Below are 17,782 nucleotides of genomic sequence, written 5' to 3'. Positions count from 1 at the left end.
TAGTTCTGCTGATCTAAGGATACAAAGCACATTTTAACCGAAAGATCAATTTAACCAGTAATCTTGGTTTTACCTGCTTAGGAGTTGTATCAAATAGGTAACATGTTCCAGCCAGACGAACTGGAATTCTGATTCACTGAAGTCACGCACTGTGCACCAAACTTACGTCCAGGTCTCTTGGCTTTTCTGTTACATCAAGAACACGTTCCCTTTTCTGCCTTTGTGCATATGGACATTCACATGCCTTTGTGCATATGGACACTGATTAGTTTTTCTTTTCTGACACGTGTTCCCCCGTATCTTCTTGCTCCTCTCTCTACTGTGACCCCCTCAACCCTCCATTCTGTCATTTCCCTTCCCTCTAATCATTGACTAAACCTGGGGCATTAATAACCATTGGAAAGGGAAAATAAGTGATATTTTTCTTAGTTTGTGTAACTGCAAACTCTGCCTGATGAAGCTGATTCTTAAAATCACCCACACAAGTCTTCTATAAAGAATACTTGTTTACGGAAGATCTGCTCGCTTTAGTTGTTGCAAATGGCACCGAAAATCCCCATGTCCTACTTTAAAAAGACTGAAGCTTCTGCTTGTTGGCAATTAGCGTGAAGCCAGGCTGCCTTCGGAGGGTTCACTTCTTGCAGCTAGACTGATGTGTGGCGTGGTGCCACAGTGCGTCAGCTGAAAATGGCCGGTTTTGCTAAGAATAGCCTCCGTGCCATCGAGGAGAACGAGCGAGATGTGGCTATTTGGAGGTGATACCTGACCGTGGGCGGATTGGAGGGACAGGAGGTGGTGCAGGCTTCCTGAGGGGAAAACGGTCTGCGATTCATCAGAGAAAATGGAAGCTTATTTGCCGGTTTGGAGAAAAACATAACTATTTCTGAAAAATATTTGCAGAAGCATGATTAATCCCTAAAAATTAAAAGCAGTGTTACAAAATTCTCAAATATTATCTGTGTCCAGGAGCGTAGCATACCTAAAAGATAGGAAGCTTAGAGTTTGTTAATTTTTTGCCACAGTAATTCAGACCACAAATAATTATAATGTGCTGTCCATGACTAAGAATCGCAACAAATTTATCGTCCGTACTTACAGTAGATCCTACCTCAGCATGGATATTAATGTTTCTTTAACCATACATTGCATTACAGCTTACTTGTCATTTCAAAGTACTGTGCCCATACTCTTACCTAGACATTTCTAGTTGTCTATGTCTCTGAACAAATTTTGGGGGATTTCCTGCTCTCGCAGGTTCTTTATTGTCACAGAAAAGGATTTCTTTCTGTCATTGGGAACCGGCTTTTTTTGCGTATCTCTGTTTACCTATCATTTTAATTAACAGGAGCTCATAATTGATGGCACTTTTGTCTCATGGCATAAAGCAGTGGATGTTTCCAGCCACCTCGTGTTCTTTTCACATGCCTATATGTCTGAACCTGTTAAAGCAGAGAATGTTTCTATCCTAGTAAGGATGAAGGGTTTTTTTATTTAACATTAATAGTTTTTAAATTATCCATGATTAAAAGGCGAATATGGCTTCTTAGATAATGTCTATTTAATTTGTATCCAGGACAACTTTTCTGACATCAGATCATTATTTTTACAAGGCAACATTACTTTGTGTTACTTTTGGTGAGTAAAAGCGCACAAGTAATTTTTTTGAAAGGATCATTTCTAGAAATTAATCTAGATTTACTGCTTGCATCTATCATGGTCTGGTGTCCCTTTAGCTAATTGGTATCCCTGGCAGTACTTTAAGCTTGTGGTTGTTTGTACTATGTCCCAGAAAAAGAAGGGGAAGAAGAAACTGTACTTCTTTCATATCTTCTTTCCCTCTTCCCCCATCAGCTCTTTTGGAATGTAATGCGAAGTACTTTCCTCTGATTTCATTATCCATTGCTTTAGGTCACAGTCTTTAACCGGAAAGGAAAGCAACGGGTTGTGCTTAACTAGAAAGTTTGATTGAGAGATCTTTTGCTTCCCTGCTGGAGGTGAAGCCGTAATTACGTCTGTGATTGGGTTGTAGAGGAGGATAGGTAAAATAAAATACTGAATCATAAATAATACTGGACCTGTATTTATTTTGCTTTCTTGCTTTAAGAAAAAGGAAACAGTACTTCATAGATTTAAACCATAGTAGATATTTTTCTTTTCTTGAAACTTTATACGCGTTGATGTATTGAGTAGCCGGTAAATGTGAAATTATATGTGTGCTGCCATTTATCAAAAGATTATTTGTTTCTCACTTTGAGGACAATTAATAGCAGCAGCCTTGTTAAACTTCCTGCCTTAGTATCGATCAATAAGCACTCATTCCAGAAAGCCGTGCTTCTGAAAGGTCTAGCATTAAATAAAAAGCTGACATTTCAAAGATTGACTTTCATGCCCAATCAAAAATGCAACCATCTTACATTTAAATCCTTCAGCATTCATGTATTTTGTCTACGTTTTTATGCCAAAGAAGTACATTTTGTGAGGCTACCAGCGAGCAGAAGAGAACAGTTTAAGTTCAGTGTATTTATACTGTCAGCACATTCTTTTTCTGGTTTCGGTGATCAGCATTTACCACAACTGTACAGGTAGCAGACCACTTGCAGAATGGGATTTTGAAGTGGGGCAGAAACCAAAGAGGATGTATTCTCTGTATACAGAAAGGACGTATAGCCTCACGCCAGCTGCGGTAGTTCCTTTGCTGTACTTTACGCACGGGCTTGGTGGTTCAACAGTGGCTTGTGGAGAGCGGGAGCTTGTTGTGTTTAAGTATGTTGAGCTCCCTTCTGTCCTGAGCAAGATGAGAGATGGGTTCTTGCGGCGCAGTGTGCCTGAAGAGGAGAAAAATTTGAAATAGCAGAAGTTGAATGCTGTTGTGATATGAAGTAGATACATCAAATAATAGATGTATTAAGTAAGCAGAAGTAGCTGGAAGAAACAGAACAATTGAGTACTTTAAAGAAGCTTGTTGCTTTATTTTATGGAAAAAAACATGACAGCAGTCTATTAAGACTTTATAAAGTTCTGGTGTAGCAAGAAAGGAGTGTGACCATATCATTTCTTGTGGTAATAAATTTAAATGGTCTGGTTGTTATTAGAATGCTGATCAGGAAGGAAACAGAAGTCTGTCCTTTTTTCATAAAAAGGTATAAAAAAGGTTACACACTTCAAAATGCAGAAAAGACAGAAATTAAAAGCTTAAATAACTGCAAACAGCAGGGTACGTCAGTAATGGAAGGACTTCTTAAATGACTTTGACAGCTTTTGCAGGTGCACATACTATGTCACTTTGCCTAGTGGAGCATTGAAAAAGATTTATGGTTCTCCTTTTGGAATTTATTAAGAGTTTCTTTCTTTCTTTTTCTTTCCTTGCGAAGTGGTCTGGACATACCCCTCCCTCGCAGTCCTTTTTATTACGGCTCCTAGAGGAAAGTCACCTATTCAAAACCATGTGGTGCTTGTTGACTCCGTGGCTAGCTCACAGAGCTGTAAACTCTGGAGAATGTTGTTATTTACAGCCAGATATTTTCCTTTCCTTCCCTTTTTGCTTTTTTTCCTTTGTATGTAAATCCCATTTTATTTGCTTTAGTTTTTGAAAGTCTTCCTGTATAATTTTGTAACCTAAACATTTAAATTGGTAACAAAAATATTTTTTCAAAGAGAGAGTCTGACCATCAGAAACTAGAAGTTTTTCTTTTGGGATTTCTTTTTTTTTTCTTTAGGCTTATCAACATATGCTCTAGTATATTCCTTTATGATGTTATTCTCGCTTTCGCTAACACACTTGCATAATACTGTTTGTAGATGCTCTGAGGGGCCACTGCTATGCCTGTGGTGTTTGCTGATTCTAATTAATTTTATTCAGTTCCTGTTTTTCAAAGACACAACCTTTCTTTTTTTCTTGTTTTCTTTTTTGTTTGGGTTTTTGGTTTTTTTTGAAACTTGCCATCTATGCTCTTTGAAACATTATTTATTATTTCGACAAATTAGTGAGTGTTATTTTGTGTGATTTTATTCCATTGACAGGATTAATCCGTCTGGAGATGAACAAGTGTGTGTTTTAGTTTTGTTTTCTGAAATTTCTAAACGTGTTTAAAGAACCTTCTTTCCTGCAAACTCTTGTCTTTACAGTAGTAGGAGTAAATGTGATGGCAGCATCTAATTCTGATGCAAATTCCAAAAAACGGTGAGATGGAGATGTGGTTTTGCCCTCCAAGAGTCAGTTCCAGGATTAGAGCTTTAATTACGATGAATCTTATGTCAAAATTTTGTTGGGGAAGTAGTGAATTACCAGTGTTACAGAAACAAAGTATTTTAATTGTCCCAGTGAAGATACGGAAAGCAGCAACTTCTAAACTTGAAAACAGTGACTGTAGTTGTGGCAGTAATCAGTAAGATAACCAATTAACAGTGTCAATTAAGACAGATTGGTCAACCTCCCTTGAGTTACAAGTGGGGATATGATTGATTACAAACACTGATGGGAATGACACAAGGAACTCACAAAACTCAGAAAGAGTTAGAAATATCAATAGTTTGTTTCTCTGCATTCCATCCTATAACTTTTGCCCAGTAGGAAGCTTAGTTTGGATTCTTTCATAGTTTTTAATACTCTAATGATTCTCTTATTTTCTATCAACTGTTACTTGGTTTAATGCATTGAGAAGCACAGGTTTCCTCTTTGTGGGCAGAGAACTATGGAAAGTGTTATCAAAACTTGGTGCTTTAATTAAACCTCTCTTGTTGAACAAGAAAAAATGTGTCAGTCTGTAAAGAGTGCACATTGAGACGTTTCTGACGATAATGGGGGGAAAAAAGGTACAGAGAGTGTCCTGATACGTGTAGAACGCTGACAACATCTGTAATAGGTGACGTACTGAAATCCTTAGAGTGCAAGATTTCCAAGCTCCTTGTAGTCTGTAATCGAGGCCATATTTCTTCCCCATCAGGGGCTTGTTGTAGGTTTAGGCGTTTGGTGAACTGCATGATGAGATGTGGGCGGTAGCACTTCTTTTTACTTGCGTATGATTTTCTTTAAAGTTAGCTAACACTGTTTTCCCTTTGCACAAATTCTATCCATATGTCTTTAAATTATGGCCAGTTTTCCAAGGTTCAGAATCTCTTCAGTGGGTTGATTGCCTGCATAGTTAATCTTTGTAGGTTTTTGATGCATAGACCTTAACGCAGTCATTTGTGAAGCACAAGTGACTAAAATTCCCGACTTAAATGTTCTGGTCAAGATAGAGACTTTGTTTCAAGTACAGTAGAAATCCTTAGCCTGGTTGTGTTTGCTAAATAATAATGTGACATAAGAGGTTAGTGAATACGCGGTATGGTAGTGTGTGAATTTACATCACACCGGGTACTCTACACAAGCACCCCATGGGATGCTCTGAGCGTATGCTAACTTTGAGTTAACTGTAATTTGCAGTAAATTATCCTGCACAAATGCATTCTTAGGGCAGTTTTTGAGCTGGCATGCTATGTATTCTGCAATTCTCTTTAACACCCTGACATAAACACAGCTATGTAAAGAGACTCATGACTTTTTGTATTTGCTACTTCAAAAATCCATTTTTCTTCATGCTCAGTAAACCACAACAACAAAAACTTGGCAAATATTTGTATCAGAAAATAGAAAACCACAGTGTTTTTTGTGATATACTTGCAAGAAAGGGTAGGTAGGGAACTGAAGTGATGCTTTTCCTCCAGTAGCCAATCTTCTGCTAATCAAGGCTTTCCATAAATAATAAGTCACTCCAGGTTTTGCATAAATAATAAAGCCCTCCATAGACCATGAAGAATAATGGTTCTCTTGCTCTTTAACTGGTGATACTTGAGGACTTCACATCCTCTTGTAACGACCTTTAGAAGACTTGTTTGATATATGGTTTTCCTCATCAAGTGTTCAGGAAGTCTTAATGAGTAAAGTGGCAGCTCGACTCCAAATAAGTAATGCTGAAATAGAAAAAATAAACAAAAATGATAATGTTAATTTTCTGTCCTCCAGACTCGTTTCAACCAGCATCTCAGTAACCAGGATTTTGCTTTGGATGAAGACGATGATGATGAGATGGAGAGAACAAGCAAGTAAGCAGCCTGTTTGGATGTTTGTGTGTGTAGGGAAGAAAGGGTAGCTAGAGTTATTCAGCAAAGATGAGCTCAAGTGACACATTTTTCTCCTGTCCAGGCAGCTATCTTGATTCTTGATCTAAATGAGGTCAAGTGGTTTAGGATTAAATCCACTTTTAAAAAGGACAGGCTATTTTATATTTTCATTATTTATAGTGTCTAGAAGAGCTTGAGATAATCCTCATTCTTCACAGAATCAAGATAAGAAGATGGACTGCATACACAAAGAAGCAGAAAAATAATATTCATCAGCATTGGTGGGCAGTGACCACAGCTAATCCATTCTTTAAGACCTGTGTTGTGGTCGTGACAATGGAAAGTTTTCTGAAGGGTCTGAAAGAGAAATGTTGCCTTGTGAGTTTTATATCAAGAACTTCCTATGTGTGAATTAAAAACCGTAAGTTGAGGCTTAAGCTGCATTGAGGCATTCCCTGATTGAATTCAGGAGATGATTTTTGATGATGAACATATGGATAAGAACCACAAAGGACCTTGAAGGCAAAGTCAAGCAGCTTAAGTGTGATGCAGTAGGGAATAGGAAGCTACTGAAGTGTTCAAAGGATATCATCAAAACAGTGAGCCCTGGAAATACCCTTTGTAGTAGTGTTCTGGATAGACCGAAATAGGGAAAGACAGCGATAGTGTGGGGGTCAGAAGTAAGGGTATCACAATGAATGAAACAGAAAACAAGAGACAAAAGCACCAGTTCTACTTGCAGATATGTGGTACTCCGGTAAATCTGGTCATATGACAAAGGGAAAGTTGCAGTATGAAAGTCTTGCCTCTAAAACAAAATATGTGGCTAGGTCAGCTGGAGGGGTGTAGCAACACTGACCTGAATATATGGTGTAGACAAGGGAAAAGAGAAACCAACTTTGGAATAACTGTAAAATTTGAAGGGGAGATTTGGAAAGTCATATTAAGGGTGACTTGAAATAACAGTTACAGTGACTGGGGAAGAGCCAGGAGACAAGAAAACCAGCTAATGGTAACGGCATCTCTGTAGATACAATACATCTATGTTTAGGAAAATTCTTGAGGAGAAAGAAATTCCGGGTTTATATTCCCTTTCTTGGAACGCATTCTCCTACTTACTTTCAAAAGTGGCTGTAATAAAATGGCTTTTATGTTCCTAGCTGATGGAAAAGTTTTTGTTTTCAGGTTATCATCAGAAGACAGTGAAGAAACTCCTGCTTGCTTCTATGATAGTGATGATTCCGGTGAGACTGGAATAACTCCTCAGCATCAAGGAGAAATGGACTTGCTTGGGGAGATTTTGGACACGCTGAGCACGCACAGTTCAGATCAAGGAAAGCTCTCAGGAGCAAAGAGCCTGGATTTCTTTAAGTCAATGGATGACATTGATTACAAGACTGCGGTTAGTCTTCTGCTTTCATTTGAGAAACAACTCCAGTCCTTTTATAGTGGAATCCTGCGCTTGTGTAATCGACACCATGCAGCTCCGACACTGCAGCGTAGGCCTTAGAGTTGCTGCTGTGTCTTCCTAGGACTACGTAACAGTACACCCGTGCTGGCCACGGCACGATGGTTTTTCACCAGCCAAGAGATTGATTATACCTTTGTCCAGTTTACCAAGTCATCTTGGAACAGTATTTTTCCCCTTGTAACCGTAACCACAGATAGAGCTGTGAATAATGTAATGATTTACATAAACAAAAAGTTTAATATTATATTTAGTTGTTCAATCTGGTATTCCCAGAGCTGGTTTTAGTCGTCTTTTTTAATGCAGTTCAGAAGGTATTTGTTTCTGTTTTCACCTTGCATCCTTAAACTAGTCATAGTGATATGGTGATATTTCCATCTTGATTAAGTTATGGGATCCATGTGATAACGGCACCTGAAGCACTGCTAGTGCAGGGGTACTATTTCTAAGAGGGCTCCTTGATTAAGTTAAGCTGCACAGGACCTGTAGTGTAAACAAACTTCTTGCCTACAACTTTAAAACCCTCATCAAGTCACTGCTGTGATGTTAGCCAAAAAATGGTAGTTTTTGAATTCCAGCTCCCATCAGCTGTCCAACATTTACTTTTGCTGAAAGGGATCCTATGGTAGAAGATTCATTACTGGAACAGCAAATTCTGATGCAAATGTTTAAAAAGCCTGTAAAATTTTATATTATGAGTGTCATACAGGGGTCACCTTAATAAAATGCCCATTTTTGTTTGTTTGGATAAAAAATTTAATATTGAAAGTTGGTATAATTAATTACTGAAGGAGAGAGGAAATGCCATCTGGTTTTAGTTTTAGTCCAGCTCCTTCTCATATTGTGGGTACAAACCAGCAAAGTGTGTCTTTGTTCACTGTCAAAACTGCTTGTGCAAACACTGAATGGGCAGGGGAGACGGAAATCCTTCCTTTGTACAAAAGCCAATCCTTAGGATAAGAGACAGACTGTTCCGGCGAGAAGTGTAAAAGCGCTTGTTCTTACATTGTTACTGGGATTGTTGTTTTGTAACGTTGAACCCCAAAGGGGATCCATGATTTAGGAACACACAAAATCCATTACAGTACCTTTGTTTCAGAAGTGCTGGTGTAGGACGTTCCTTGTGACGTTAACTATAAACACATGTTCTCTCTTTCAGAACAAGTCGAATGCCCCTAGTGAGAGCAACCTGACCCTGCTCTGCAGCAGCGCTAATGATCAAGCAGAGTGGAACCTCGGTCAGGATGACAGTGTCCTCCATGGGAAGCAGCTCCCTCCCTCGCCAAGGAAGCAAGTTTCTTCTGGTGGCCATAGAGAATCTCTCTCAAGGCTGGAAGAAGAAAGCAGTGAAAAAACCTTTACCACTGATAAGATGGACACCACTAGTACGACATCCCTATCTCCAGTACAATCAAGTGCCCAGTTTGCTTCTCTAGAAAGTTTGAAAGCAGGATATTCTTCCTCTAAGTATGCAAAGCAGAATGAAACACTAAGCAATACCTCAGAAGATCAGCTCCCAGCGAGCCTTGCTCAACATCCATCCATTTTGGTCCCTTGGGAGAAAGATGGGAAGGAAGGAAATGAAACTCCAGAAGAGGGTGGGCTTCTTCAAGAAGTGGTGTCATTATGTAAACTGAGTTCTGCTTTTCACTATGGTTTAAATATTTCAAAGGATAGCTTATCCAGCAGTAGCAGTGGAAATAAAACGTAAGAAAACTATGAGAAGAGAAACTTGACTCCCATCAGAAGTTAAAGGGAGACTACTCAGGACTCCATATAACTCCATATAACATGGTAACCAAAAGATGAAAAAGGAATGAGAGATCTTCAATTACAAAAATAATTCTTTTCAGTTGAGTATGCATTTTCTGCCATCAGGACCTCTACTTCTATGTTTACCCGGTTCATTTGTTGGCTGTAGTTAGGTCCACAAAATGGAACTAAATATATGAATGCACTCTTCAATCAGGTACTAGTTAGTCTCTGTGTTAAAAATACGGCAGGTGTATGGTGCTTCCTAGCATTTGCTTCCTCTAAGCAGCAGGAAAGGTATCACATAACAGGTAACCAGGTTTTGAAGGTACTATATTAATCCCATTAAGCATGAAATGAACTGAGCAATCTGATTTGTCTGAAATGTACAAATGTTAATATTTGTAATGAATTAATAGTTGCCTTAATCTTTTGAGAAGAGGTTTAACTATCTTAGAAGATGAATGCGAATCTACAAAACAGCAATAATGATTTTCCATGGCAAGAATTTGCTTCAGCAAAGTGGGGGGAAAAGGAAACTTTTTTTAGATTAAGGAATTTCTGGTGAATATAACTTGGAACTTACTTCAAACTAAAACTGTGGCCCTGTCTTCCAGACTTTGAATAGATAGCGCATGCTTTTCTCTCTTCTGTAAAGTACATGAAGTGCTGAATTATAATGTGACGTTTATTAACTTCTGTTTACAACTAAGACACTTTAAAGATGTATTATCCGGTTTCCCTAGGTAGACTATTTCACCTAAAAATTTTCAGAAAGGAAAGTGTAAGTGGAATTGATAATTTCTGCTATTTTTTATTTTCTACAGTTCAATAGTGTTTGAAAACTAATTTGTGCCTCTTCTGAACTATTTTCTTTCCATTTTTAGTAGCTACCTTTTTGAAGGTAGGTTAAATTACTGTTACTTAGAAGTCATATTTAGTTAAATTATTAAAGTGTTATGACTGAAAATTACTTGTAACACTAGAAAGCTAAAATTACAGATTCCGTTTGAGACTGCATATATCCAACTCTCATTTTAGCCAAGTTGAACAACCAAAAATCTCTTTCTAAGTTCAGTGGAGGAGAATAAGTGGACTTGATGTATATTGTATTTAGAATAAGCATTTGTCCTCCTTCTGGCAGCATTCTTAAGGAATATTTGGATATTTAAAGTCTGAAAATTCTTGCTGCTACATGGAGCAGCTCTTTCCTTTTTTTTTTTTTATTTTTTCATTTTCCTCCCCTTTTCTTTTTCCACCTCTCCACCTTACCATACATCTGTTGTCCTCGACAATAGCTCAGGAAAAGCATGAAGTAAATTTCATCAGATTGGAATTGTCAACTTTGAAGGATATTTGTGATGCAGTTGGCAGAAGTAACACATGGATATAAAATGAACTGTGCCTGAGAAGAATGCTCTCCTGCTCTTCTAAACTCGTCAGAAACCTTTTTTTCTTTCATTCCCTCTTTGGCATGGGTCTGAGTGAGCATGTTCATGAGGTCGGTATTTGGATCAGATTATGCTTTAATATCTTAATAGTAGTTTGTAGCAAAGTTTAATATCAGTTGCCACATTGAGATTTATGAATGAATTTTCCTTCTAGCTAACGCAAATGGAAAGGGTTTTTTCGGCTGCTTTATTACAAGGAAGCTGACCTAAGGGAATGGATCCATATCATTACAGAGGCAATATCTGATGCTTTACCACAGAGCAGCAGTAGAGTGAGACCTTGGCTTTAGTAATGCAAAAGTTTCAGCTTGTTCCAGAATGAGAAGGGCTGGGCCGGTACTTGTCATTGAGGATGAGCCTCCAGAACTAATTTTTTTATTTTTTTTTTTTTAATCAGTGTAATGAAGGTAAAAGGTTGTAAAGGTGCAAATCTTACAGAAATATCTCTGCCTGATCAGGGCATGAACACTCCTGAAGGCATCTGCAATCTGTATCGCTGGAGAATCTCAGTATTCTAGAGCTAGAGGTTGTATGTCCAGAGGTCTGTACTCCTTGTGTATCAACATGGTATGTTGTGGGCTTTTTTTTATAACATAAAAATGTTGTTTGGCAAAATATATTGCGCTATTAAAAATGGGAAGTATCATAAAAATTATTTAAAATCTCTGTAAACTTCCCAGGTGGGTCAGACCAGGTGGCTCAGGTGCTGTTCAGATGAGAAAGCTGCAGAGCAACCTCATGGATACTTGTTTCAAGGTGGTATTAATGACTCGGTAGAGAGCGTTCTTCTTTGCTGGTAACTAAACATTACCAAAATGTAGAGCTGCTGAGTGTGTCTAGGAGAAGACAGGCGATACAAAGGTCTGTGTTCTCGCAGTGCTTCTCACTCGTTCTCAGTCATGTCCTTGCATGTTGTTGATGAGAATTTCAAGAATCGCCTTTTCTTTTCCTCTGCATCTGACATGGTGTTTCTCTCCACCACTCCATCTAAGATGATGGGGGTTTTTCTTCATTGATTGAATTATTAACGTCTTATGGAGAAAAATAGGAAAAAATCAGAAATTATGTCCATCATTACTTTCAAAACCATTGAACACATAAGTCCAGGAATGCTGCCAGAAAGTAGTTTTCAAAAACGCCTCTCTGATAGGATAAATCTTACTGGCTTTACATGAGAGTTAGGCACTGAACTCCTATTATCACACAGATTGTCCCATTCTCACCTTTGTGGAAAAAAAAATATGGAAGCCTTGTGAGGTTATTATAAGGATCATAAAATGGAAAGTTTAATAGTAGAATCTTTCAACATCGAGGCATTGTAGTAATAATTCACTGTTTAATTGCATGAAAATGCAGATTGAAAAGAAGTAAAAGAAGTGAACAGATGAACTAAAAGATGGAAGGTAAAATTCAACTTAGAATTATTTTTATTTCAGTCATAGTGTTAGTTACTGCGCTTATGCCACGTTGTTTCCTTACTATTTATGAAGCCCATAGAGTGTTTACAGTCATTAAATAGTATGTCTTTTTTGATTTTCAACCTTGTATGGGTTCAAAAATAACTTAGTCTTATATCTATGTTGAATTTAACTATAGGTACATTTTTATCTCTGTAATATTACAGAATCTTTTCCACTTACTATCAGTGATCTTTTAAAAAGGCTAATATTTGTGCCTTATTTAAACAGAATTAACAGTTACCAAATAGATAAGAGTCCAAACTGATATTTACGGTTCAACACTGTTGTTCTCTGTCCTTGTGATAATATAAAACTGTTTATTGGCTACATATAAGTGGTATTTTTGTTACCACTCTGGGTTCTATATTAAGATAAACTGTCCAGGTCCAGTACTTTTTACAAGTTTTATACTTGTATGCTTTTTATTTGTGGAAATCCTTCTACAGTCTTTGAAAATCATCAACATTCATCACTAGCTACTGGTGAGAACTGAATTCTGCTAAGTCAGAGCTCCTGTGATCTTCTTCAGAGGCATCTCTTTTCTTCAGGATCTCAAGTATCTTCCCGTTTCTCCTGTTTAAGGGAGATATCAGGTTATTCGATTAAGCTTTGTAATGTGTTACTTACACATAGGAACAAATTTCTGATGTAGAAAGTCAAACTAGGACTTGAATTTAATATTTTCGAGTCTGTTTTGCATAGATGTCTGCCTGAAATGAGCCATCATCGGTCGTCTGGTTTGGGAGGAAAAAAGTAAGGGCAGCAGAAAGAGAAAGGGATTCCTGGGTTATTCCAGTGGGGTGCGGTGACGCGGAGCCTGGGAGTCCTCAGGAGGAATAATAACTGAGGAAACCCAGAATTCGGGATACTATTTAATGTTCTAGCTCAATTGTAGTGATTCTGACCCAGCCATGTAGGCAAACGTAATATTGCCTATGGAATTAATCCCCTGTGGGATTTGCGGAACGAATAATATGTTGTCCCAGTCGAAGCCTTCCCGTCTGTGTGTATAGAGATGCAACATGTGAAAAACAGTGCAGATACTGAGGGAAGGACAGTACTGTGGATGCCAAGGTGATCCCGACCCCCCCTCTATGCATGCAGAGGGCAGTCTGTGTAGAGTAGGCAGTGGTTTGCTCTTCCATCCCACCTGTCTGGGCATTGTGTAGCTCCGAAAAATAGACTTGTTCTGAAGGAAAAATGTAGTTGTAGAAGTTGCCATAGAACTTGTTGACTGAACCCTTCATCGTCATTTAGCATTTCAGTGCTGCTGCTGCTGTTTGGGTGGGGTGGTCAGAAGCTCTCAGCGCTGGCTGGAGTCCCCTCTCAGGCATTGTAACATGGACTTCGGCTGGAGTTTTAGACACATGCCTGGGTGCTTTTGAAAATCCCACCCAATCACTCAGGAGAAGTGTTTTAGATCTCAAAAATCTGTTTTAGATGTCTTTTCCAGTTTTAGAATGGGCTAGTTTACAACCTTGTGTTCTTGTAAACGGTGTAAAGTCTAGGTGAAAGAACAGTTAAGCCAGGTTTTTAAAACAGCTTCTATTTCTCCACCTATAATCGATCGTACTTAGTCCTATGGAACAATCTTTCATTGGTGCAGCTGTCTAATGGAATTGCTAGGAGCATCTAAAATCTTTTCTCTATGCATGTAATTAACTGAAGAAACATTTCATGCAATAATAAACGAAGTGCCAGCATGAGGCCCTTTTGGAAAGGCACCCCCTGTGTAATACTGACTGTAGTACCTTGTCCTGCAGAAGGGAGCCCCGTCACCGCTGACCTGCCTGACTCTGCAGGGACGGGTCAAGGGTGGTCTTTATTTCCAAGGGAGTTTGCATCTTCTCTGTTAGTGCCAGACTCTAGTCCAGGTGCTGTGAGACTCCAGCCAGCACATTCCCAACAGCCTGAAATTGCAGGCTAAACAAACGTGGCTAGTAAAATTACACCTGAGGCAAGCAGCTTCCTTATTGCAAAGCTCAGGATGGTGAAGGCTGTCTGTTCCCATGGCATCGTGGTAAATCTGTGGAGAATGAATGTAGAAATAAATGCACCAGCAAACCCAGTGTGAATGGTGATGTGACTTGTCTTCAGTGACTTCTTTGCTGCTATTAGATGTGTACGTCTTTGCCAAGCGTTGTTTACCTGTTAACAGAGTCTGGGGTCTGAATAGAATGTGTCCTCAACTTCACCCCGAGAGCATGGACCACAGCTGGTCTAGAATTCATGATCTTCAGGGTTGAAAATAAAGGAATGGAAAAGGGATGGTATGTGGTTTTGTGCAAAGCCTTCCTTGATTTGCTTTTGTCATGTTTGTTTTACAGTTTTAGTCAGTGGTTGATTGAAAGTACTTGATAGGTTTTTCCTGGAAGCTGCTAAACTTCTGGAGTTGCCTCATGAGTCCACAGCCACCTTAGTCTGGAGGGCCATCCACCATCCGTGTAGTTGGCAGGGCCGTTGCCATTTTCTGCTGGCTTGGAGTATGAAGCAGGTAACACAGTTGGAAGTTACTCCAAGGTTTACTGTAGTAAAGGGTACTCAAATTAACTTGTACTATTACTTAGGTCAATACTAACGACATTTGTATTTAGAGTCCAATAACAGTATTAGCATTTGAAAAATAAGTTGAATTCAAGTACGTTGACGTTTGTTATGATTCTGTGTGAATTGACCTTCTGTTTCTGTTAAAAATAAGGGAGCTACTTGGTCGTGTGGGGGAAATGTGTTGACTTTCAAATCTTCAGTGAATTTTGTGCAATATTTCTCCTTGTTTCAAAGTAATTTAGTAGTGCACATCTGCTTTTCAAGCAGATCCTTGAAATGGTATTTTTCAAAAATGTGTAAAAATTACATGTAGCTTTGAAATATGGTTGTATGATAAAAACATGAAGAATATATTCTAGTGAGGCAAATGTATATTTCCAATGACTGGCAATGATTACGGATGTCACATTCTATGGAAATAATAAGGCCTAAGCCAGTGTTCGCATACCAGTAGTTCTAGGTAATTCTTAAAACTGTAACCCTGTTAAATTGAAGTAAGGTGAAATATTAGCATTTCTGATGTTTAGCGTATCATTTGATCATTTGTTTATCATTGATAAAAAGATGAGGAGTTAAGCTTGCTTTTCAGTACCACCAATGAGGTGAGAGTTCATGGTGATGACTGTATGTATTAAGCATTTAGTTTGTGACATCCCTAATTATCATAAGTCATTACTTTAAAATATCTACTAATGTTGCCAGTATCCTTTTAATTTTTTTTGTAAATTAATTTCTTTGTATATTGATGTACATTTTGTTCTAACCTTTGGTTTTCCCTTGAGAACTTCTTTAAATTAATATACTTGAATGAGGCAATAAAGCACTGTGGAACGGCTGGTCTTGGTGCAGTTTACGCACAAAGCACATCACGTCTGTTACTTCATGATTTTTGAGGAGGAAGAGAAATTTAAAATGCTTACATGTTTAGCCAACTGACAATTTGTGTTTGTTATTTTTAGATTTGTGTCAGATACGATGAGAAATGCCTCAACATGGAACAAAGCAACATTACGTATCCCAGTGCTTCTAATTTTTTTTCAGAATGTTTTTTCAGTGACCTTTGAAAACCATTCCTGTTAATGTCCTTGGTGTGAGCCTTTAATACTTACAGGAAAGGCATAAAGTACAGGACATTTTGAGGTTTTATTGATAATTATAATAATTTCAGAGATTTTTTTCTTAAAAAACAAAGCAACCAGCATTGTCCTAACAGTTTTAAAAATTTAGTTAGTTGCTGATCTTTAATAAAACTTGGAACAAATCTAAGAATTTACTCCATGCTTTTGCAGCCTCTGGACTACTGTTCAAAGTCATCTCAAGAACTGCAATTCAGACCTTAGACTACTGTCGGTAGTGCACTGTGTAGATGTAGTAAATGAGCCGTGATGTGTGGTGTGTTGTCTTGGTTTTTTTTTTTTTCTTTCAAGTTTGTGGCATCAGTAGAAGGTTTTGGTGAACTCCACATTACCATAAAGTGCCCAACACTGTATTATAAAATAAAACTTAACAATATAAAATTCCTTGGGTTGTGCAGATTCTTGTTTGATGGGTTGATCTGAACAGCATTTTCATGTTTATCAGGCATATAGGTTAAAATAATACAGTGATGCTATATTATAATGGAAGTTTTTCTCCATTGAATGATCATTTCAGTTTCTCAACTATAGCGAAAGATGAATGTGTTTTCTTATTAATTATACAGCACAAATGTTAAATGCCGACATCCTTTGTAGTTCCAGTGGTATTTTGCTCCTTCTAAAAATCTTGGCTAATCACGCCTATTTGGTAAACAGCTTTTTTTTGATGTGTAGGTCTTCACGTTCTTACCAAAAAAGTAGGTGTATTATCTTACTTTATAGATTAAGAAATTGAGATATTAAGTGGAAACTGCATGCTGAAGGTACAGTAGCAATAACTGATGGGTGCTATGGTTTGAACCTTTAACATATATACAAGTGTATAACTACGATTCAGTTAGGTTTTTTACATTAAATGACTATGCAGTATAATCTGATCTGTGATTCTCTCTTCTAAATGAAGAGCATTTGGATATCTTGTGCAGATAAACAACAGGGGCTGCAGTTTTGATATTGATATACTCAACTATATACATAGCTGATGAAAAAATTACAGATTATCTTCTTACAAAATAATGAGGGGGTGACTTCAACACTTGCTATTAGACTTGTATTAGTTTACTACAGCCAGCAGATGGATAGAAGCTGTGAAGGCTGGTATCGCTGGGATCTTTGCTGCTAGATTAAGTGTAGTGCATCTTGCAGTCATTTTTTTCATTTTGCCATTTCAGTAAACATGCCCACATTTATTCAGCTATTAAAAAGATAGCTGTGACAATTAACTTCTTGTCAGATTATGCGCCAATGGATAGCATTGTAAAAATGTAGAAGCCTTTCGTTTTTGCAGAAGGAGCAAGAAAGTATGAAGATCAAGTCTTCCAGGTTAAGTTTGCCTGTTTGCGGTAGTTTGTTATCTCAGGGCACCGAGAAGGCGGTTGCAACTTGCTTTCTACGGATGTTTCAGTTCAGTAAGTTCTTTCAAACGTAAGCATGGGGAAGGGTGGAAAAAGAGGAGGTGATAAGACAAGTTAGTCCGAGTTAAGTTGGCGAAGTCTACACAGATGGTACAGCAGGACTCTGTTCCTGCCGATACAACTTTACCAAGTGTCTGTGACAAATGATTTCAGAGGCGTTTGGTGTACCTGTCACAGGTAGCACCCTGAGTATGAGAGCTGGCACATTTATTAAGGGTTCTGGCATTTGAGGGGAAAAATGCAACAAAGCAGTATCTTGCTGGGGACTTGTTTAGGAGAAGTCATAAGCACTCTTATTCATTAGTAGCTTCTCGGTTGGTTGTGCTTCAGAAGCAGCTGAGAATATTGCTTTTGCAAGATGCTTTTACGCAGTGCAGCTGCAGCCCGTACCTGAATGATGGACAAAGCATTTCATTTTCTTTCCAGAACTCACTGTGTGTTAACCTCATAT

The 17,782-nt window shown here is 38.2% G+C and overlaps 2 protein-coding genes across 5 annotated transcripts in view; one reads left to right on the top strand and one right to left on the bottom strand.

The window, feature by feature from the left end:
- Positions 1-16,300, top strand: part of DENND1B (DENN domain containing 1B) — a 164,324-nt gene extending 148,024 nt beyond the window's left edge. For all 4 annotated transcript variants that reach the window (XM_074596854.1, XM_074596853.1, XM_074596856.1 and 1 more), the window contains 3 exons: positions 6,005-6,084; positions 7,288-7,504; positions 8,730-16,300. In XM_074596854.1, the coding sequence (XP_074452955.1) occupies positions 6,005-6,084; positions 7,288-7,504; positions 8,730-9,281 (849 nt within the window). In that variant the 3' untranslated portion in view covers positions 9,282-16,300. The remainder of the gene's footprint in view (positions 1-6,004; positions 6,085-7,287; positions 7,505-8,729) is intronic.
- The window catches only part of CRB1 (crumbs cell polarity complex component 1), a 132,444-nt gene continuing 123,465 nt past the window's right edge, over positions 8,804-17,782 (bottom strand). The window contains exon 12 of the mRNA XM_074596852.1: positions 8,804-8,900. Coding sequence (XP_074452953.1) covers positions 8,895-8,900 — 6 coding nt within the window. The 3' untranslated portion in view covers positions 8,804-8,894. The remainder of the gene's footprint in view (positions 8,901-17,782) is intronic.

Source organism: Larus michahellis, chromosome 8, assembly GCF_964199755.1.
Source record: "Larus michahellis chromosome 8, bLarMic1.1, whole genome shotgun sequence".
Lineage (NCBI taxonomy): Eukaryota > Metazoa > Chordata > Aves > Charadriiformes > Laridae > Larus > Larus michahellis.
Note: the sequence above shows the minus strand (reverse complement) of the source record. Positions and strands in the feature narration are given on the sequence as shown.